The 23,813-nt window shown below is 40.7% G+C and overlaps 1 protein-coding gene across 1 annotated transcript in view; it reads right to left on the reverse strand.

The window, feature by feature from the left end:
- The window catches only part of INTS9 (integrator complex subunit 9), a 108,829-nt gene that overhangs the window by 44,234 nt on the left and 40,782 nt on the right, over nt 1-23,813 (reverse strand). Inside the window, exons 3-6 of the mRNA XM_021699020.1 lie at nt 20,780-20,840; nt 17,445-17,507; nt 13,692-13,831; nt 11,190-11,276 (exon numbers count right to left, since the gene is read on the reverse strand). Coding sequence (XP_021554695.1) covers nt 11,190-11,276; nt 13,692-13,831; nt 17,445-17,507; nt 20,780-20,840 — 351 coding nt within the window. The remainder of the gene's footprint in view (nt 1-11,189; nt 11,277-13,691; nt 13,832-17,444; nt 17,508-20,779; nt 20,841-23,813) is intronic.

Raw genomic sequence — 23,813 nt, forward strand, 5'->3', positions numbered from 1 at the left:
CAGGAACAACATAAAGGCCTCATAAGGAGCTTAAGTCTAGAAAATTTTTACAATGGTACAAGGCAATAAAGAGATGTCAAAAGCCATGAGTCATCCCTGCCTGCAGACTTGCCCTCCCTCACAGAAGAGTCTAAATGATATATTAAAAATGCAAATCTCAACACAAACACACACCTCCTCCCCTCCTTCACTTTAATGGCTTTCCATTAAATTCAGGATAAAATCCAAGGCTCTTAGCATGACTTTATAAGGCCCTTCTTTATCTGGGTCCTGCTTCAGCCTTTGTTCTATATACTGAGCTATAAACAGCTCTCTCGGTGCCAGGCTCCGTGAGCAGCTGGGGAGTAACATACCCCGTCGTCTTCTTCAGATTTCGTGTGGACAACACTTACTCCTTTAAAATCTAGACCACTTGTCACTTTTTCTCAGGGCTCGTGACAGCGGACAAGGCCAGGTGCGCATCCTACGTGATCTTTGGGAACCTGGCCTGACTGTGTATCAGAGACAGGGAAGTGGCACAGAAGGCCCCTCTGGACGGCTACCGGTGGGGGCTGCTGATAACCGCTTCTCTTCTCCTTCCACATCCCTGCTGACTCTCTGCCAATGGCTTGGAGGAAGGAGAGGTTTCTCTCCGAGGCACAGGATGGAAAAAAATAGGATTTACAGACTTGTCTGCATATAAATTCCAGTGTTAGCTCTTCACCTTTGAGCTCAGTTTACTTCACCTTTGAGCTCAGTTTACTCATTTGTGAAATAGGGAGAGCAGTACCTTTCTCTTAGAGTTGTTCTGTGAGAGGTAAATGACAAAATGTATGTGAGTGTCTGACACAGAAGAGATGCTGAATAATGATAGTCTCTAACAGCCCCCCATCCCCCAGATGCAGCCACCACAGCTCCAGGAATATATGCAGTTTCCCACAATACCATGGTAAATAAACTTCAACCCAGGGTGAATTGCAGCAATGACTCTGAACTTGAGTGGCCCAAGCATTGCTCTACACGGTCTCAAGGAAAAACCTAAGCTACTCTCCTTCTTTAGTTCCTCCTTTAAATTCCTCGGGATCAGGAAGACCCATGGCTTGGCCCCCTAGAGCTGACCTTCATTAAAAATAAAGACTTCCTACTTTGGGCAGAAGGGTTTCTTAACTTTATGCCAGAGCTGGAAGGCTATTATGGGAGTGGCCTGAGAGGGTGGGGAGGAAGAAAAGTAACACTTGCAGCCCAACCACACCTTTCATCCTAGTTGAATTTGTGTTACACTGTCCTCAGCTTTGCCAAGGTGCTGCAACTGAGTCACCTCTGTTAGAGGTTGAGCAAAAAATCATACGCAAAGCTAGATTAGACTCTCTTCCCTTCCCTTCTCCCTTCCTTTTTCTTTTCTTTCCTTCCTTCCTTCCCTCCCTCTTTTTCTTTTCTTTCTCTCTCCCTTTCTTTTCTTTTAAAATTCTTGATTTAAATTTAATTTAGTTAACATATATACTGTATTATTAGTTTCAGGGGTAGAATTTAGTGATTTATCAGTTGCATATAAGACCCAGTGCTCATTATATCTAGTGCCCTCCTTAATGCCCATCACCCGATTACCCCTTCCCCACCCACCTCCCCTCCAGCACCCCTGTTTGTTTCATAGAGTTCAGTGTCTCTTATGGTTTGCCTCCCTATTTTCATCTTATTTTATTTTTCCTTTCCTTTCCCTATGTTCATCTGTTTTCTTAAATTCCACACATGAGTGAAATCATACATTTGTCTTTCTCTGACTGGATTATTTCGCTTAACATAATAGACTCTAGTTCCACCCACATCATTGCAAATGGCAAGATTTTATTCTTTTTGATGGCTGAGTAATATTCCATTGTATATATTAGACCCACTTTCTTTACTATGCTCCTTCTTCCCGTCCCTTGACACCCAGTACTGCCATTACCCAAACAACACCTGGGCTTTACTTTCTTCCCTTGATGGCCCTCCCTTGCCCATCTAGGAAAATGTCCTACAAAAGTTAAGCAGATTAAAATCTGGAGAAGTCTTTCTCAAAATGAGGCATTTGGCTAATGTTTCCACTCTCCGTTAGAGATTAAACAATCATATATTCAACCTCCAGAATAAGCCAGCAAATGCTCTGAGCCCTTGGTAAGGGAAAAAGGGAAGACCGAAGATGTGAAATGTTTACTACTTCAGTCTTCAACAGTCCAGAACCTACTTCTAGAGAAATTACTGGAGTGTTTCAGGTAGGGAAACAATTTCCCTAAGCCAAACAAAGGACTTGTGAAAAATTCAGATATATTTCAACTTGGATCTTTTCTCATCTTCCCTTCAGGGTAAATGGCATAGAAATAATAAATTTATGTTCTGGAGAAACTAAAGAAATCATCTGTTTATAGAGAAACATTCATGATGATTTTTAACAACAGTTTAGTGTGAAGCATTGTTGCAGAGAACAGCCTTGTTATATGCATATCATATTACTCACATAGTTTCTTTTCGCATTTTTGTATCCTCAGCGCTGAGCGGTGCCCAACACAAAAGACACTCAAAAGACAAAACATCTGTTCATTTGTTGCCCCAGGAAAAGTAGAAACAAGTGAGCCAATTATTATCAAGTTCTGTCTGCAGTGCACCAGTAAATCTGGCTAGAGGTGAACCCTATGACAGTGTATGAGGAGGTGAAAACTTTCGGGAGCCAGAAGAGGAAGGCTGTGCAGGTCCCAATGACTCTGGTCTCGAATCTGACCAACTCAGTGTAGGGTTTTGTGGCTGGCAGCTCCGGACATGGCTCTGAAGGATCCTCTTGTATTCACCCCCTTTGTGTGGTCCACTCCCCTTGAGGGGGCGCTGAACCTAGGGGTTTGCTGCTAGTGAAGAGAATATGACAAAAGTGAAGGGATGTCACTTCCAAGATTAGCTTACTAAAGACTGTGACTTCCATCTTGCCCATATTCTCTCTCTTGCCCTCTTGCTCACTCTGATGAAACTGTTGTGAGGTGCTCTGTGGAGAGGTCCACACACAGGGGCCTAAGGCAGGCTTCAATCCATCACCCCTGTGAATCCTTCCGAGGGGAGCTGGAGATAGCTGCAGCCCTTGTAGGAGACCCAGAATAGAAAACCCAGTGTTTTTTTAATAAGTTACACTTTTCTGGGCCATGTTCTAGTAGAGAAGCCATGTTTCAATACCTTAACTAAGTTTGGGCTTTCCTGAGGTCTCTTCAATGACATTTTTATAAACTCTAATTGTAGAACTTCTGCAGAAGGGTGTTCTTCGTATCCAATTTAACTCTGATTTTTGCTTATTTTCATTGCAATATTGAGCAATTCACTTAACCTTTTCTTCTCACCATATTTCTAAACTGAGGGTAAAATACTTCCTTCAGACTATTGTGAGGGCTACAGCAAATGAGTAATTATATGTGTGTATATATATATATTATTATATATATGATAATCAGTGCTTTATGAAATTTGGCTTTTTAAAAAAGATTATTTATTTTAGAGAGAGAGAGCGTGAGTGGGGGAAAGGGCAGAAAGAGAGCAAGAGAAGCAGACTCCCCGCTAAGCACAGAGCCCAACACAGGGCTGGATCCCAGGACCCTGAGATCATGTCCTGAGCTGAAATCAAGAGTCGCCACTTACCCAACTGAGCCATCCAGGTGCCCCTGAAATTTAGCTTTTTTATGAAATTCAGTGACTTTAACATCCCCCCTAACCTTTATGCTTAAATTCTTTGAGTATCTTATTCTGGTAACTTATACTGACTACACTACTTTCAGATTTAAAACTAATTATTTGTCATTTCTCTATTTGGAAATATCCAGAGGTTTCACTTTTCATATAGGTTTGGTGCCAAAATTTTCACAATTTTGGTTAATTTCCTATCAGCTAGAGAAAAGATTTAAACTAGGAATTAGTCAAATATACTGTTGGCTTTTTCAAAAGACCAAAGTTTCAATATTCTTTTGTACAATGTTGATTTCCAATTCTTTTTTTTTTTTTTTTTAAGATTTTATTTATTTATTTGACAGAGAGACACAGGGAAGAGAGGGAACACAAGTAGAGGGAGTGGGGGAGGGAGAAGCAGGCTTCCTGTGGAGCAGGCAGCCCGTTGTGGGGCCCGATTCCAGGACCCTGGGATCATGACCTGAGCCGAAGGCAGATGCTTAACGACTGAGCCACCCAGGCGCCCCTTGATTTCCAATTCTTTTCTCTCCTTCCTGGCGTGCACTGGCTGATCTTAACCAATCCAGTCACCTCTCAATCATCATCCCATGTTGCCATGTTTTTGCCCATACCCTTCCCTTAGAATCCTCTTTGAAACCCTACTTAATCCGCCAAGCCCAGGTTAAGTCTTGCCACTTAGTACATAATCTTTGCTTGACAAACTCCCTGGGGACTATGTCTTAAACTTTTTTGGGCCTTTTCCTGAAAACTTATCACGATGCCAGGCACTTGGCAGTTAACCAACAAATAAGTCGTCTGAATTCCCAATTTATACCCACAAATTCCTTTTGCTAACACCCTTTTCTTACTCCTTTGAGATATTTAGTCAGTTTGTCACTATTTCCTTCTATCTCCTAACGTTCTGTCTAACCTAGCTTTCCCTAAAATTCTGCTTATGCTTACTTGGGGCCATAATTATAGAGAGGCATTTATAGAGCCATTTGAAGCCATTAAGACTATTGGCTGATTCAGGATAAGTTGGATAAGGAAACCCAGTGGAAACTAGTTCTAGTTTTTCTGGCTTTCTAATTTATCAAAGTCAAGTTCTCAGAGTCTAAATGTTTAATAAGTACTTTCTAAAAGATTTCACTGTTTGTTTTTTCTTATCACACTTGAGTGCTTAATCAACTTTCCCCCAGTGCCCTGACATCATGCCAGAGCTCTGCTCTCTCTTCTTCTATCCTATCAACATCCAACAAGCAGCAAAGACCATGTGCTTGTGTTAAAAAGTAAGACTTTTTAAGTCCACAGGGACAACTTAAAAAGCTTACAGATAAAACATTGGCTGGGTTTTTCCTAAGTGTGTGATGAATGAAGGAATCTGCAAAATGAATGTAAGAGCAGAATACAAAGAATATAAGAAGCAGAAGTCTTTTTCCTCTCATTACAGCAAAGTACGCTTATTAATATACATGCGGATGGGGTGGAGTGGAAATGTCTTAGCAGAGTGATGACCTTTATGGAGTTTACCAAAGTGGAGCCTGATAATCAAGCATTTCTCAATATTAACTTGAAACTATATAATCCCTGATTTTTGTTTTAGATCAATTTATCTTTAAAAAGGACAAAGGCGATTGCTTAGGCTACCAAAGCACAACAGAAACAATTCTCCAGAGTACCTAAACTACCTCTGCTTTGATTCTATTCTTATCAAAAAACCCCCCTCTTATCTATAACTTAATCTCTTAAGTGAACTTGCTGACCAGACCAGAGCGTCCTAGATAGATGAACCTTTTTAGTTCTGGAGCCAGGCAGATGTCTCAGTATAAAGTAATTAAATGGGATTTTTGTTTGTCAATCAATATCCTGGGAGTTTAGTTAGCCCAAATCAGTCCCTCAGAGGCTAATCAACTCTGAGTGAAATGAAATGATTAAGTTTCTGGAACTGCAAAGCTCAAGGACAAGCAGTGATGACCTCATCAAAGTACCGCCACTCTATGAACGCTGGCTGAAGGAGCCTCTCTCCCTTAGACATCTTTAAAAACTATAACCTAAGTGAACTCAGAGATACTTGAATTCAATTCCCCTGTTTTACAAAAAAGGAGATTGAGTCCCAGTGTCTGGATGACAGTGCTAACAGGAGAGCAACAGTGGGATTAGAAAAATGGTTTTCCTTCTCTTATACTACCTTGCTTTCTTCAGGAAAGGTGGCGTCTAAAGACAAATTAGGCTGTGGAAGGTAGATGTGTGCTGATTACTGAAAGGGTGTTATGTGAACCAAGTGTATCATTAAAGGGGAAAAGGATGCTGGTGTTTATAGAGCACCTACTGTGTGCCTGGCACTGTTTTAAGGACTCTCATGCTGATTTAGTCCTCATAGCAACCCTGCAAAGTTGCTAATATTATTCTTATGTTATAAATGAGGAAACAGAGCCTAGAAGAAATAAACTGCTACAGCTACTAAGAAGCAGATATGAAATTTAAACACTGGTCTATTTGATCTCCAAGCCCATAGTTTTATTTATTTTTGAAGATTTTATTTATTTATTTATTTGACAGACACAGAGAGAGAGAGAGAGTGAGAGCAGGAACACAAGCAGGGGAAGTGGGAGAGGGAGAAGCAGGCTTCCTGCCGAGCAGGGAGCCCGATGTGGGGCTCGATCCCAGGATCCTGGGATCCTGACCTGAGCCGAAGGTAGACGCTTAACGACTGAGCCACCCAGGCGCCCTACGCCCATAGTTTTAATTTTTTCCCTACCATATAGTTAGACCTGGTAAATTCCTCTATAAATACCCATGGAGCATCAGAGCGAGGAACTTCAACTATGTCTTCTTTCGTGTCTTCTATAAAGTATGAACCCACATTTTAAGCTCTGACTACTGAAAACTGCCATAACATTTCAGCCAGGAATATATCAGTGCACAATTCCTTAATGCTTGCAAGAGGGTTATGACAATATCCTGTAATGATTTATCCTTAATTATAACTATAGATTTCTAGTCTTATACAGAAAAATCCTACCTGCTGGTTTAGTTTCTTAAGTGGAATATTCCACTTTAAATTTTCCTATTACAAACCCTAAACTTTAATGTGCGTATGAGAAAGTCAGAGACTCAAAAATTACATTGCAAAGGGAGTCTCCTTTTCCTACCCTTCAAAATCTCTTTTTCAAGAAGAGTAAACTGCAGCATCAAAATGAGGAAGAAAGATGGCTAACTTCTAAATAAATCTCAAGGAGCAGTGTCAACCAAGGCAGGGAGTCAGCTGCCAAAAAGCAAGAGTAATAGCTTCTTTTGGTATACATACTAATACTAAATCAAATGCTAACTCAAACTAACTTCAAATGATTTAAGAGAATTTGTCAGGTCCCTTTGACCAATGAGTCTGAAAGATTTTAATTTATTATTTTCTTTAGTTCGTGGTCTTATTAAATAACTTAAGCTACTAAAATGCATCAATTCTAGGCACTTAACCAAGAGACAGCCTGTGTAAAGTTTAAGTCAAAAACCGGGGGCTTGAGTCTCCAATCCAACTCAAGAGGTGTTTTGCTTGGATCATACAGGATTTTATTTTAATGTGCGAGCCAACATTTTAAAAAGATGGAAAAAAAAATCACATTTAAAACATCCAGATTTTGAGTTTCTCTTAAAAAAAGAAAAAAGAGATTTGGCAGCAACGGGCTCACGTTTCCATATGGCCATAATCTGCTGAAGCTGTGTGTCAACTGCCCCTTTAGACGGGTGTGGTCGCTGGTCCACAGTTACCCACAGTCCACCTCACTCCTGTATTTACCTTCCCTATCCCCGGAGACATCGGAGTTTGTGATCCCTACCTGAGACCCCTCTTGACAAGGTGAGTACAGGAATTAAAGAGGAAAAAAAAAAAGAGGGAATGAAAAAATAAGACATAGCTCATATCACTTGGGAAAAATGTCAATGTAACAGACAGCAAAAAAAGTGTTTCTCAATTTAGTTTTGCCACAGTACTTTGGGACACTAGATAGAAACTGGCATGTGACAGAGAGAAATTTTAAAGTGATGTAAATCCTTCGGCATAAATGTTATTCAAATGAAGCACTTTTAGTATTCTGGCCCAAGGTTAAATTCTAGGTGAGTATTTCAAAAGAACTCTTCTGTCTGATGTCATTACAAAATAGCTCTTCAAATTCCTCTACCACTTGTAATATTTATGCTGAGTTTATCCAGGAGAAAAAGAGGACACAGCTTCCTTAGTTTGGTTCTCTAATACTGTAGCATATTCTTTCCAGTAATTAGACTCTTCTCTTTCTCTCTCAATAAATGTGGCTCATCTCATGCTCAAAAGCCAAAACAAAATACTTGACCAGAATCAGAAATATGGTTATGATATATGAAATAAGGAAATCAGGTCTTCTCCAATAGTGCAGGTTATTCTCTGTGCTCCTCTACCAAGTTAGCTTCCAGCAGTTTCAGATTTTTGCCCACCAGGTGGCGAGATAGCAAGTTAGGTTTTATCTCAAGGAGCACCCTTTTTTAAAACAGGGATTTTCGGGGAGCCTGGGTGGCTCCGTCGTTAAGCGTCTGCCTTCGGCTCAGGTCGTGGTCCCAGGGTCCTGGGATCGAGCCCCGCATTGGGGTCCCTGTTCGGTGGGAAGCCTGCTTCTCCCTCTCCCATTCCCCCTGCTTGTGTTCCCTCTCTCGCTGTGTCTCTATCAAATAAATAAATAAAATCTTTAAAAAAATAAATAAATAAAAGGGAGATTTTCTAAGCATCTTAGGAAATAACTTTCAGGCTCCCCCTGCAACCCCATCCTCCCCGCCCTCTGCTTCTTCCAGTTCAATTCACCCTTCTTCCTAATAAACGATGGCACTTCTTTTGTAAGCCAGTTTTCTTGTATTTTACAAAGAATGGGAAGCAAAGGAAAACTGCCAAGGACTCTGCCCAAGGTCATAGAAGAAAAGGCAAAAATAAGGACGTGGGACTTCCTAAGACTTGGCCCAGGGTTTGGGAGCCAGGAAACAGTGACCTTTGAACATCACGTCTGGTGTGCCAAAATTATTTGTGGCAGAATATAAAGGGTATAAATTTAAAAGGAGGAAGTAAGGGAAGCCAAGGCTTACATGTTCCACAGGGAAAGAAAACAAAGTCCTAAAATTTCTGAGGGAAATGTAGACAACTAGGTCTGATGTGGTCCAGTGGGTATATGGGAGAGAGAAAGAAAAGGGGAAGGAGGGATAGCAATGGGCAGGAGGAAAGGCAGCTGAGAATAAGAATGCAAAATGAGAAGGGGAAGGGACCTTGTCATAAGCAGATGTGTGGTCAGATCAAGGAAGTCATTCACGTACACACAGAAGACTCAAATGTGTTTGTGTCCAGAAAACATTTCCTACCACGAAGACATATGGACACCATATCCCCAGTCAAAGAAATAGAGACACAAAGAAGATCCATAAAACAGAAGAGAAAACGTGCAGTTCCACATACTTCCCCCTTCCCTCACATGAAGGGGCTCACACGCACTCGAGAAGAGACATGTGTGCCCAAGAGGCAGCCTGGCATAATGGTTAAAAGCAGAAACTCTGGAGCTAGACTAGACTTACTGCATGGGTTTGAATTCAAATCCTACCGCTCACTAGTTGGCTGACCTTGAGCAAGTTACTTAACCTGTCTGTGGCTGTTTTCTCTTCTGTAAAATGATGTTAAAGAATGACGTGAATTAAGTAAAACATTGAGAATAGTGTCTGGCACACAGCAAGTGCTGTGGAAGTTAAATAAAACAAATAACACATATACAAAGGAATGCACAGAGGACACACAGATGCTCAGGCGCTGAAACAGAGTATAAGAAGGAAGCATATTCTCTTAGCTACACATACATATTCTTTTTTTTAAAGAAGATTTATTATTTCAGAGAGAGAGAGAGAATGCATGCATGCGTGTGCAGGACAGCGGGGCAGAGGGAGAGGGAGAAGCAGACTTCCTGCTGAGTGCAGAGCCTGACCGGGGCTCGATTCCCAGGACCCTGAGATCATGACCTGAGCCGAAGCCAAGAGTAGGAAGCTTGACTGAGCCACCCAGGCGCCCCTACACATACATATTCACAAAAACTAAGACATTCCAAAGTTCAGATAACTAGAGAGCTAACAAATCACTGACCTAGAGGGAAAGAGAATTCGGTGGCAAGGTGGCTGGAAAAGAGTGGACGTGGGTAGGCACGTATGGGACACCCACTACCTAAAAAGCCAATGAGAAGTTTTTACTCCAGACTCTGGATGCGAGGCCTGCAAGGCTGGGACCACTGTGGTGCCGGGAGGTAGGGCAGTGGTTGGGAGGCTCAGAGAAACTGCAGTAAGCTAAGACTGGCCGATGTCCTCTACTGCCAATCAAATATGAGAGCATGGAAGAAGAATCAAACTGCCTCCTTCCCTCCGCCATTATATTTCTACTTCTGTCACCTCTTACAACCTGGCTTTTGTCCCTAGTACTCTACTGACACTAATCTCTCTAGGATTTCCATAACCAAGGGTCTCATCTTCACTTTACGGGATGATATTTCTGCAGCATCTGATGCCACTGACAGGCCCAGGTTTGGGGAAACTTCCTTTTTCCCCTTGCTTCCACTCAGTTCTCCTCTTACCTTCCTAAGGATGACTTCACAGCCTCTTTTTACAGTTCTTACCAATTGTTTTCAATTCTGTCATAGAAATTTCTTTTAAGTCAGATTCTTCATGCTCACTGCTACCACCCCAGTTCAGGCTGTTGTTCTCCCCCGCTGAGTTTCTCACAGTCCTACTCCTGGTCTTCTGCCCCTGTCTCTGTACCCCCATTCCTCCCCTGTGCTGCTTCCAGAGTTACTTTCCCCCAAACAAATGTGATCACATCACTCTCCTCCTTATAAACCACAGAGGGACTCCCCACTCTCCGTATTATAAAACTCAAACTTTACACAACAGATTCTTCATTATCTTGCTCCAATGTACCTATCTAGTTTCAACTCTCACCTCTCCTCTCTGCTTTCCCACTCTAATCCACCCTGCACTTCTCCCTGGTCCCCAAATATACTATATCCCATCATGCTGCATCTGGACGCACTTACTGACCTTTCCTATCAGGAAGAGTCCTTTTCTTCCTCCAAGACCCACTTTCATTGTCATCTCCTAAAGAATGTCCTCCTCAGCTTCCCTACACAGAAAGTTCTTTATTTTCTGAGTGTCTACAGCACCGTGACAGGCACCTCTTACAATACACGCCATCCAAGACTGTAATTTACCTGTTAATGGTCTGATTTCCCATCAACCCCTGAGCACCTCAAAAACAGTGCCAACTGTTTTACTAATTTTTAAAAACTCAGACCCAGCACAGTACCCACAGGACATGGCATGGTTGCCTCTCACGGTATATTGGTTGAATCAAACATAACCCTTCCCTAAAACAGGGAAAAGAGAATCTCCAGTTACAACAGTATAAATGTTAAAGCATAACGTAAAAAAACAAATGAGACTGCTTTGCAAAGCCTAAGGGTCTACTGTCAAGAGGAATAAACAGGCCTACTGCTCACCGCTGAATATCCTTGTTCTTCCACAAGGAGGCAGACTGAGCCTTGGGCACTCTTTCAATGAAATTCACCAGCTCTTCCATGAGAAGCCTGAGTTTAAAGAAAAAAGTGGTAAACAGTCATTAAAGAAAGAGAAAAACACCGTACAGTTAACATTGTAGCCAAGACAAATGGGCTTGCCTGCCTTCCCTCCACCCCAATCATCTTTCTCTCTGTTGCATATAAACTTGGACACCCTTTTACATAAACCTGAACAAAACCCCAACCATCTCATTGAACTTCAACAATGTTAAACATTTCGAACATAAATGATTTAATTCACCTTTAAAACAAGCCTGGCATGCATCTTATCTTTCAACACTGAAATATACAAACCTGTGGTTTAACTATCACTCTTAAGATCTCTGCCTTTATGTAACTAAAAATCTAAAAGAAGAAAAAGTCAAATGACTGTGAAGTACCTGATTTTGGTGGCAGCAGAGGTGGGGTAGGATTTTTTTTTTTTTTTAAGATTTCTATTTATTTACTTGAGAGAGAGAGCATGAGAGAGCGAGAGTACAAGCAGCGTGGAGGGAGAGAAAGAGAAGCAGACTCCCCGTGGAGCAGGGAGCCCGATGTGGGACTTGATCCCAAGATCCTGGGATCATGACCTGAGCCTTATGGCTTAACCGACTGGCGCTTAACCAACTGAGCCACCCAGGCAACCAGGATTGTGGTTTTTTTTTTAATGACAATATTAAACGGACATTTTAAACTGGAAAAGTACGTTTTCTTGACACGTTTTGTGAACTTAAAAAATTCCATGTGGAAAAATACTCTAAGGATTAATCCTAAAAGCCTAACTCAAGGATCTGCAAAAGGACAGGTTCTGTGTGCAGATCACAAGACGGACTGTGGTGGAATCGCAATTGAGGGAACCTCACTCGAGTGGATCAATGATGCACGTGTTCTGAGGAATACCTGGCACAGAGAACTGTTAGAGTCCTGCATGGCTAGAGGACGACCAAAAAGTGAGAAATAGATTTTTAACCTCTTGAATCCCCTTTCAGAATCCAGTATGGATGATCCATATTGACTTAAATCCTCTCCCAATGAACAAAGAGATATGGCAAGCCATCAATTTACTGGCATTTGAATGTTGAACAACTTCATTTCATTTCCATTGGATTTATTTATTCCTAATCCCATGTCCTCCCTTCATCTTGAAGGAGGAGCACTAGTTCCAGCATTCAAAGATCTGGGGGCTAGGCACGTTAGTGTTCCGGCTGTAGCTCTTTGGAGAACAGTCTGGTGTGTCCTTCCTCACACGGTAACTTTTGCAGACTAGAGTCTCAGGTTTTCGGCTTATCCTCTCGTTGCAACTGATCCGTTGCCTTGTGTTTCACTTCCCTGTAATGTCTCTTCCTCAGATTTCTTCCTCAGATCCCCGATGTTTCTCTGTACACATTACATGCTCTTTAATGGGAGCTGACATAAAAACCAGGGCATATTTTGTTTCATCTCTGGTAATTCCACCTTGTGTACTTCTGCAAGACAATGGAACCCAAAGCCAAGAGTCCATATCAACACCTTGATCCCTTCTTTTGAGTCTTGATAGCTTCACCTTTCACCATACTTGTTAGTTTGCTTCAACTCTTTTTCCTGGGGTAGGTTTTTTTTGTTTTTTTTTTAAAGATTTTATTTATTTATTTGACAGAGAGAGAGAGCACAAGCCGGGGGAGCGGGAAAGGGAGAAGCAGACTCCCCGCTGAGCAGGGAGCCTGATGAGGGGCTCGATCCCAGGACCCTGGGATCATGACCTGAGCTGAAGGCAGATGCTTGATGACTGAGCCACCGAGGCGTCCCGGTAATTTTCTTCACGTACCTTTTCTCTCACTGAATGATGCTAGGGGTATCTGAAGCAACCACCTCTGTCATGAAGGCTTGGGAGGGGCAGAGGGAGAGATGGCAGAGTGTTCTCAGAGTCAAAGGAAGGCTCCTTTGACTGCTTAGAGCTCTGAGTTGCACTCTGTCAAAAGTACAGTCAACTCAACCATCTAATTACTTATTCTGTTTTCTGTGAGCTGTCTCCATTTACAGTCTGCACTAAATCGTAAAGGGGGGAAATTCTGAAAGCAAAGTAATAAAATTCCTTCTTTTTCTTAAATGTGCTATGCTCCTTTCTCTGAAGCTCTTTGCCTTGCAACTCTGTGGCATCTTACTCAACGTTACCTCCCCTAATTAGTATCATCTGCACAGAGGAGCTGTCTCTGCGAACACCTTCCTCCAGTCTTTGTTTCAAAAACAACAAGAAAGACTAAGAGTACTCGCCGCATTAATCTCGAGGCAATTCCAATGAACACTTGTTTTTATTTAGAGAGTTGTCTATTCATGCTAATTCTTTGTTAGCTGCTCAGGAGGAGACACCAATCACTCCCGGCACAACACTCTATTTATTACACGGTCACCCCTGAGGGAAGGAGTGCTTCAGCCACTTCCTCCTGGGGTAAGAATAACTGCTCTCACCTGCCGATCTGAATGGTGGGCTCCGTGGCGTACACTGTGCCTGAGAAACCGGTATGCTCAGTGATGTAGGGCAGCGCCATCATGCAGTGGTAGTTAGAGATGAGGATTACATCTACCGTAGACAGATCTATTAGCTCGGTCTGCAAAGAAAGGGGAGGGAATGATACATGTCTGTTCAGGGCACACAGATCAGCATGATGTGACTGAAAAATGATGCTGTCAGAATGCAGAGAAGTCGTTTTTGTACTACAGAATAATGACGCCTTTCCTGCAACACTTCCATTCTCTCATTTTAGGAGGTTTCCTAATACTGACATTAAGTAGCAGGACAGGATGGCTAACGGCGAGAATGCAGGAGTGCACCAGCAGCGCTCCGATTTTACTCAAATAGAGTTCTGAGTTTGACATACGAGGGTAAATGGCAACAGGGACACTCAGCAGCTGCTGCCTGAAAGTGCAACCAGTTACCAGGAAGCAGAGAGCACACAACAGAAGCTGTGAGGGAACTAGAATATAAGGCACCACTGCTACGGATTTACTGGTAACAGGGAGCAGCGTGCCGAAACTGGCTCTTCAGGAGTCAAATGCAGAAGGAAACTTTTTTTCTTTTTTTGAGATGATTTTTGACCACTAGTGCTGGATACAGAACAACAACAACAAAAAATTCAGTGGCAGAATCACAAAAGGAAATTATACTCTCATATTCTGCCCTAGCCTTAGCCTCAAATCTACCTTTTACTTCATTATTAAGGTCATGTGAAAAGGGAAAATGCCACTCATGTTTAGGAAGTTTTATGAAAACCCTTTTCGTAGAAGGAATTGTCTTTCCCATATATTTAAGCACCACCTGTCTCTTAAGGCTCCATTCTCTTCTTCCATTAAGGCTTCCTGATTTGCCCAGATGAAAAACCAGAAAACAAAAAACAAACAATAACCCAACATCTCTTCCTCAGAACTGCAAAGGCACTTTATGGATGTCCCTCTTAGGACAGTTACCATTCCACGCAATAGCTCCTCAAAGCACCACTCTGTCCCTCCAGTACTAAATGTCTCTGAGGTTAACGATCCTGTGTGACTCATCTCTGTCCCCTCCCAGCTATGGTGGCCAGTGCAAAGCAAGCCTTGGTGCACTACGGTTGGAGTGATGCAACATTATAACTGGCACCCTCTGTGGGAAAACGTGAGTCGCCCTGGCTCAGAGACATCATCTCAATCACTGAAGTTCCCTCTGAGAAACTGTATGGTGCGCTAAGGACAGCATGGGGTAAGTCAAGGAAGTGTTTTAGTTAGGAGAATGGGTTATTGAGCTAATATGTCTCCCACAGAGAAGAAGTAACAAAGATGTCTGTGACATCTTTGCAAATAAGAGAGACAGTGTGCCATTTGGGCTGTGGGCATTTTCTAGTTCAATGACTTTATATATGAAATAAGTTAATTTAATAAAGCCACCAAGACATAATCAGTTCCTGACAGCATGTAGATTAGAGGTCAGAAGCTACTCATTGCTAGGGCAATGGCAATCTGTGTGAATAAAATGCCTAATGACAGTAATAGCCAATTTACACCACCCTTAACTCCATGTTGTACACGGCATTTCCAAGACATTACCCTCATAATGAAGGGTCATGTAAATTCCACTAGTTCTGTTCCCTACGACCCCTCTAGAACCATTTTAAACAAGTAAGAAAATTAAGACGTAATCACAGGGTGACAGATCCAGAAAACAAGGGAACAAGAGTTGAAGCAACAAGAAAGCTCAAAAGCACCTCTACTTTCCCTCTTGGGTATAGAAACCGGGTGAGTTTGAAATTTCTCTTAAATATGTAAGAATCAGCCCACAGAGTCTAGAATGATGAGAAATCTGGTGAGGACAGCTGGAAGAAAAAAATATATATATACACATATATATATACACATATACATATATATACATATTTTGTCTGTATATATATCAAGAGTGCCTACATAAACATTTTTCCTCTGAGAAATAAATTTAACATCCAATCCATGTTTATATACGCACATTTATATATTTGCTTACATTCTTTCACTTGATGAAATCCAATGAGGATTAATTTTCAACTTGTATACAGACACACTTGGGTTCTACAGACCATGAATTGGGTCAAACACTCATAATTTACTGGCTGCTTACTATACTGCCATAGACCTCATACTCAGTCTACAGTGTGTACTTTGGGGGTACAAAAATATTTCAGGTAGTTGCACTCGATTATCAATTCCGTGAAGACTGGGAGCAGGTCTTCCTGGCTCACCTACAAGTCTGGGAAGACTGGACTGGAGTAAGTACCTCTCTCCTGATCCTGTGATTCTATTTTCTCCCAGTCATCCAATGCCCTACCTCTACCTTAAAATAGTGACTATTATTAATTTGACACAAACTACAAGACAATACAAGTGGAAAAATTTTATACAGCTCTAGAAGCCTAAATATATCAATAATCCTTTAGCGCAACAAAAGATGAACTGTGAAATGGCAATTGTTTAATTCCAAGTCTTGACTGTTTAGTGCTCTATGGAACAGGTCAGAAAGTCATTAGAGCACAATACATAAATTCTACACTGTTGTCCATAAACTGAAGGTTGCAGCAGTCAGTGCCATATGTAGAAAACTGAAAATAAATGTAGCACTTGGGATTAGGAATCTTTGAACAGATGGGGACCTGCCCCACCAATTCCTAAATGACAAATGAAGTTGACAAAAGATTTGAATAGCAGTTAGGAAGAGCTCAGGACTCCTGGTAACTCTTCACCTTCACCCTTATTCTTACTACTTTATCTCAAACTTGTTCCCTTAACTGCCACCTTCAATTACTGTATCTTCTTCTCTTTCCTTCCACTATCCCAAAAGGGCACATACACATACTTTGAAGAAAAAAAGTTTATCTACAAAGTATCAAAGAAAGGGTTGAGATGGAAGGAGAGGCAGGAAGAGAGTACAAAAATAAGGGAAAAAGTACTCCAGATTTTCTTTTGGGATTGAACTGTGAAAGTATCTCCCACATGCACTGTAATCCACTGAGTGCATGGAAAGAACAGGACGGTAGCCTCTCTTGTTGATTTCCTCAGGAACCTGGGACTAGCTACTGGCCTCCCTATACTTTATTTGGCTGTTGAGAATGCCATCTATGCCGCTCTAGAGATCAGGATTGTCAGCTGAGATTAGCTGCCTTAAAATGAATGGAAATTGATCCTCATTTCCTTTAAAATGATAAAACTGGCTCCAAACTCTTATAACAAGTCTCACTGGGATAATAAAATGTAAGCAATAGGTATCCATGGCTCAATTCAGAATCTGTGAATTTCAAGCAGAATTTGATATGATATTTAAAGTCAGCAAGAATTTTTACAGTTTACTGTATTGTCTGAATAACAGCAATTCCCAATTACCGACTGTAAACAAGACTACAAAAAGTATGGCTAATCTGATATAGGCATAGAATTACAAAATTGAAAGGCTTGAGTTCTTTCTGTACCTTGCTCAAAACTATGCCCTGGTACAAAGTGTCAGTGGGGATTACAGAAAGAGCAAGGAATACAAAAAGGAGAGTTAAATTTCTTACAGATAATATAAAAAGCTCCTAAATGATTATATTTTAGCTGTATAATAATGTGCCCGGAATGACAGATTCAATTTGAAAACAGAAAGCTAATAAGCCCCTTAAAATTATTTCTTGACTTCATTTTGAGAGATATGCTTTGTTTCTACAGTAAGAATCACTTTCATCTTACCTCTGGCAGGCAGAATTCAGGCACAGAATCCACAAATACGTGACCTGAGCACTCTTTTAGCTCCTAAAAGGAACAAAAAGTAAAAAATTCTAGGAAGAGATACCCAACAGATACAGCACCAAAGAAACTTCATCCCCAAACAAACTTTCCATGAAGAATCACAGACCTCTCGAGAGTTGGAAGGCAGTGGGAAGGCTACTCAGGCCAACTGTTTTCCTGTTTAGGCTCAGGGAGGCTAAGTGTCTTATTCAGGATAAAAAACGCTGGTTGGTGGCTAACTCAGAATTTGAATGTACATTTCCTGATGCCTCTTCAAGGCATGTGTGGACATATGCTGCTTTCTAACTCATGATGCAGTGCTTTCCAAGTAATAGTTATATAGTCCATACCAGCAATATCAGAATAATCTGGGAACACTGATGGAAGTAAAGATTCCTGGGTCATCTAAGACCCAAGGGATCAGAAATCTGGGGATGAGGCCAAGCACCTCTAGTGATTTTGTTATGCAATCAGCTTGGGAGTCCTGGCCCTAGACTTACAGCCTCTTTCTCCTCCTACCAATGGTTGAGGGGCAGGGGGCAAACAAGGAGGGAGATGAAGAGTAGAGGGTAGGGATTAAGCCACCACCATCGCCCTCACCTCTGTGAGCATAATCTTTGTCCTTGCGGAGCATACAATTTATTTGGGGTTGTAAACCAAATGTATTCATTCAAAAGAAAAAAGTATACTTATATAGAAAGAGAATATACTACAACTCCCCACTCTGCTCATGATCTACCATATTTAATATGTCTTAGTTTGGATTCCCTCACCAACAGACCTCGAGAAAAGGGTAAGTACGAGCTAACAGAGAAGTACTGAAAAAAGAGCAGGAGGACGGGCAAGTGATAAAGGGAAAGGAAGGGGGCTGACAATGGATATGTTACTGAGCTACACACCACTGTGCACAGCTGGGACTTATTCCCATGGGGAACTCTAAGAAATGGTGTAAAACATACACCTTGGAGTCACCATCCTCAGAGGCAAGTGATCTGGGATATTTACATGGCAACTCCTACATTTTGTGCAGCTTCAGGGGAAAAACTCTCTGGCAGACTCATACAGGTATTGGCGGCTGAAATTATGACAGAGCAACGCAGAGAAGAGGCACGAGAGGGCCACCAACAGGGGCTGCTACAATGCCTCCAGAAGGCCATTGGAGTTGCTGTCTTCCCTCACTCATACTTTACACTGAAATCTGTGGAGGATTTTTTGGCTCATCAAGGTTCAAGTTTTCTATGACTTTATATGGAAACCAGTAAAAGTCAGTGTTTGGTTGACAGTTTGCTCTTTCCAGAAAAAGAAAAATACCATTAGAATTTTGTCCATCATGTTTTCATTAATCACTGAACATGTATTTCTACATAGTCCTATATATGTGTCTTTATATATTAGAGTCTGCATGGTTGTACTCTCAATCTTTATCTGAAATTAGGGTATTAACTATGTGTGATTTTCCTTTTGAATTTTACAAGTCTCATATCAGAACCTGACGGAAGACTTCCTCCCCTTGCCTTCCACTGTAATAAACTGGTTCCTCTCCTTATAGGACTACCATTTAAACAGTGAAAGATGGAGCCAAAAACAGACTGAAAACAGTTCTTAATTACAATGTACCTGCTAGCAAAAAACAAATGAGCAATTATGTTTAATGGGAGAGGACTCCCAACTCCCTTAGGATGAGGCTAAATATGATTAAAGACAAATCATGGGAAATTTCAAAGTCCTGCCTGGTCTTAAATTGGCTATGTAATCTTCTTCCCCATAATGCTACACATCAGGGCATGTCCACCTCACATGACAACGCCTCCTCTGAGGCGCTCAATCCTTCCTGGCCTGGAGAAGCATATTTGCCATTCCACGCACTTATAGTGTCCCTGTATTTTATTCACCACTCCCTTCTAATGAAATGCTCCCACATACACATGCAAGTCATTTTCGCTCACAATGCACTGGTAATGGGATGCTTCTGAGCCTTTCTCAGGGAACAATGATTTACAACCAGCAGGAGAGTTAGGCTGAAATCAGGTGCACAGGTTCCTGAATGTCACATAATTTTACAGTTAGCTAGGAGGGAAATCTGGCTTCAAATTATGCATTTGGCCTGCACTGGAGGTTGGGGTGCAGTTACAGAAATTAATTCTGTAAAAAGAGCATCTCTTTATTTAATAATACCTATTACAAGAAGGAGATGCCTTACGCAGATGATTCTTTTTAAGGATCTTTAAATTTCTTGTTTTTCAATAGTGAAATTTGAGAGAGGAAGGATGATTTGGAGGACTAAGAATGGCATGCATGAGCTTTACGGTTTTTAACCTTCCTTTACCTCTGATTTTTTTTAGTAGAAAATGTAACTAGATGATAGTTTTAACATTTTTGTACCTTTGGTCTCTGATTTGTAAATTAAGTGCTTAAAAACTGATCTGAAGAAGGAATTACTGTGAAGATAATCTAATGTCAAAAATCTAACAGCCTCGGAAGAAAATTTATTTATGTCATTTACTGTAGGCCTAGTCAGTGATTAAAGTCAGAATAGAACCCCAAATCCTAGATTCCTAGAACTGTGCTCTTTTTTCATGACCTATATAAGGCTGTCCATTCTAGGCTACCAGGAAAGGTTGGAATAAGATGATAGTTCATAGTTTAGAAGGCCCTCTATTTAAATTTACCCAAGAACATGTTTTCCCTCCCACTCCCCCAAGAACACATTGCCTGGGAAGTTAAACACTGGCTTTGCAGTCTGTTCTGCACATGGCAGCCAGAGTGACCTGATCAGATAATGACAATGCCCTCCTTCCATGGCCTCTCCTCACCCAAAGAGTAAGAACCAAACTTTTCTCAAAGCCCTACCTTACCTAACTGCTGAGAGAGGCAGTTTAAAACTCATATTCTTGAGGATTAAAGTTGTTTTTAAAAAGTTTTACTCCTCCCAGTCATGGAGTCAGTACAGCCTGAAAATAGAACGAACTGGATGGAACTCTCTATAGGCATTACCTTTGAAACTCTCATTGCAATGCTAAAAATAATAGTTTTCTTTCTGTGGTGATAAAATGTATTTGCAGCAGAAGTTCTTAGATTTTTACACACGAGCAAACTGGACCTGAATCTGAACACTGAGATTCCCTAAGAGGCTCTTAAAAATAATCACCACGTACTGAAGACCCTACATGGATCTTGGGATTTTTCAGAGACTACAAAGGGAAAAAAATGACCCCATCCATCACATTACTATAGGGTGGCTCTGGTATGACAAGATGGCTTTCCACTGGGTGTAGATATGCCTCAGTTATTATTACCTTGTCCAAGAAAGCATTTCCATCCTTTAGGGACCAGCCAGGAAGATTAGACAGCCTGGGACTGCAAAACAAAAGATTAAATTATCCTAAATAGATTATAGTCCTCAGTGATTTCATGGTGACTGTATCATCTCCATAAAGTTAAAAACAGTTTGAAATTACTGGCAGCAATGTCCACCCAAAATACTAATCAAAAAGATGAAAAATAACCATGTTGTAACAAGCTTAATAATTATGTGGCAACGGAACATTAAAAAGCCAAGTAGTTTAGCACTAAATTGGGAAAATTAAAAGACTCCTACGCAGAATAATAAAGAGAAAAAAGAAAGATGAGACTCTAAAACATTTTATAGTTTGGTTCCAGTGACTGCCCCTGACTTCACCTTGCTTGTGCTTGACAACAAGCCTGAGGGGAGGGCTGAACCGGATCATCATACTGTGGATGAGAAAACAGACTCAGCGGGGACAGGTGCTTTGACAAGAACACTTAGCTGCCTATCAGCCTGAATTCACTGCAAATAAAAATACCTGAATTCCAGTCAAGTCCACATTCCAGATTCACTGCTTATAAATATATTTGTCACTTCTCACCTGTGGCTTGGGTTTCCAATTCTGGAAAATGAACCTAGTCTTCCTAAGTATTACAAAATGACAGCATATGTAGGTGAATAATTTCTAGAAGATGAGGCTAATTTCACATATATGTGAAAAAGTCTAGATTCAGAAATCATTCACTTCCGGTAAACTCAGGATTTGAGTGTATGCTATTAGTTGACTAGAAGAATTATGCTGAAGGATGAAAATGCAAATAACGTAGGGGAAAAATGCTGATAAAAAGAAAAACTTAATGACCAAGGTGTTATGTGAAGAAAAGCACTTCTGAAGTATAAGCTGGATGGCAAGAGGATGTTGGCACTTCATCCCAAAATTAGTGTGTAAAGTAAAAATTAAGGGCAAAGTAATAGCATGAGACTAAAAGACTCTATATTAGAAATCAAATTAGTATAAGTCCCTCATCCTCTTGCCAAAATAGTTTTATCAAGTTTAGATTTTGTAGTTAGGTGAAAGGGTATGAAAGTCAAATAGAAACAAAAATATTGTGAATATTTTCCAATCTTCTTGGAAATGTTAAAAACTTGAGTAAAATATACATTCATCTAATTTTAGAAAAAAATAAGAATTTGGGGATAACTTTTAATTTTGACATAATTCCAAACTTACAGAAAAGTTGTAAGAATGTAAGGATAATGAAGTCCCATATGCCCCTTGCCTCTACTCTCTGTTTACATTTTGCTTTTATTTATCAAAAAGTGAGAATTTTGGATTTCACACTTGGGAACGAAAATTACTAGTAGCAGAATAAATTTGGTTTGTATAAACTATACCTGATAGGCTTGTTTTTTAAACTTTGGGAGTTGTCTCAGAAAAATATTCTATCATTAGCTGTTTAATTCCCATCTCATTTCATAGTTACATGTATGTTTTCACTTCTAGACTTGTTGAAAAATATATTTACTATCAGATCAAATTAAAAAACCAAGCACTCAAATGAAAGTATGACAAAACAATGTGAATACTGTTCTCATTTCATGCACACTAACTCTCTAAAGGAAGGCTGTAAATATCCACTTCCCTTTATGAAGAGACCTGGATCACAGGACATGTATTCTGTCTGTTCCCCATCACACACACACAAATCAGCCTTCAAATTACAGATGACTGATTCAGTTAGTTGTCTACAACAAATGACTAGAATGGTACACTGCTTATCAGATAATAATTTTTTAAAAAGTAAAGTTTTCAGATGCTGTAGGTTTGTTTTTTTTTTAAGATTTTATTTTTAAGTAATCTCTACAGCCAATGTGGGGCTTGAAATTACAACCCTGAGATGAAGAGTCACATGCTCCTCCAACTGAACCAGTCAGCCCCTCAGATACTGTAGTTTTAACTCCTGTTAAACGCTTTTTTTTTTTTAAGATTTTATTTTTTGTCTTTTTGACAGAGAGACACACAGCGAGAGAGGGAACACAAGCAGGGGGAGTGGGAGAGGGAGAAGCAGGCTTCCCTCGGAGCAGGGAGCTGGATGCGGGGCTTGATCCCAGGACCCTGGGATCATGACCTGAGCCGAAGGCAGACGCTCAATGACTAAGCCACCCAGGCGCCCTAAACCCTGTTTTAATAACATCAAAGCCTTCTATAAAACACCTGTAGTTATTTTGGATTTGAGAAATTGCCAGTAGATGGGACTGATTGCTCAAAGAGCAATGACCATGTTATAACAATAGTGCCAAAGATGAAGTGCCACAGAAATGTGTCACCAAATGGCAAAGGGATGCTGACTACAGAGATAAAAACATTTGGTTACTGAGTTCCACTCGGTTAATGACTAAATCATAGAGTCAGTATACTTTAAGCTACCAAAGGGGAAGGGACTTATTATGTTGCTTTTAATTATTACAGAATTTGACGTGTACATTTTTTTTTTTTAGAGAGAGAGAGCACATGAGTGTGCATGTGCATGTGGGGTGTGGAGGGGCAAAAGGAGAGGGAGAGAAAGAATCTTAAGCAGGCTCCACATCCAGTGTGGAGCTGACGCGGGGCTTGATCTCACGACCCTAAGATCATGACTTGAGTTGAAACCAAAAGTTGGACGCTCAGCTGACTGTGCCACCCAGGCGCCTCTGACTCTCTGAATTTTTTAAAATAAGGAGACAGAAGTCTCTACAGAAATCTACTTTAATAAAATAGGGGAGGTGAAGATAATAGAAAAATTATGATTATTGATGAAACATCTTTCCATCTCCTATTTAACAATAATTTCTTAGGAAAAAAATGCCATTAAAAATGTTATAGTCAAAAAACACATGTATACAAGATCTGCTATTTATTTTATATTATTGAAGTATAGTTGACAGAGATATATTAGATTTAGGTATACAACATATTGATTTGGCAGTTTTATACATTACTAAATGCTCACTACGGAAACTGTAGTCACCGGATGTCACCATACATTATTACAATATTAATAACT

The sequence above is a fragment of the Neomonachus schauinslandi genome, chromosome 2, assembly GCF_002201575.2.
Source record: "Neomonachus schauinslandi chromosome 2, ASM220157v2, whole genome shotgun sequence".
Classification (NCBI taxonomy): Eukaryota; Metazoa; Chordata; class Mammalia; order Carnivora; family Phocidae; genus Neomonachus; species Neomonachus schauinslandi.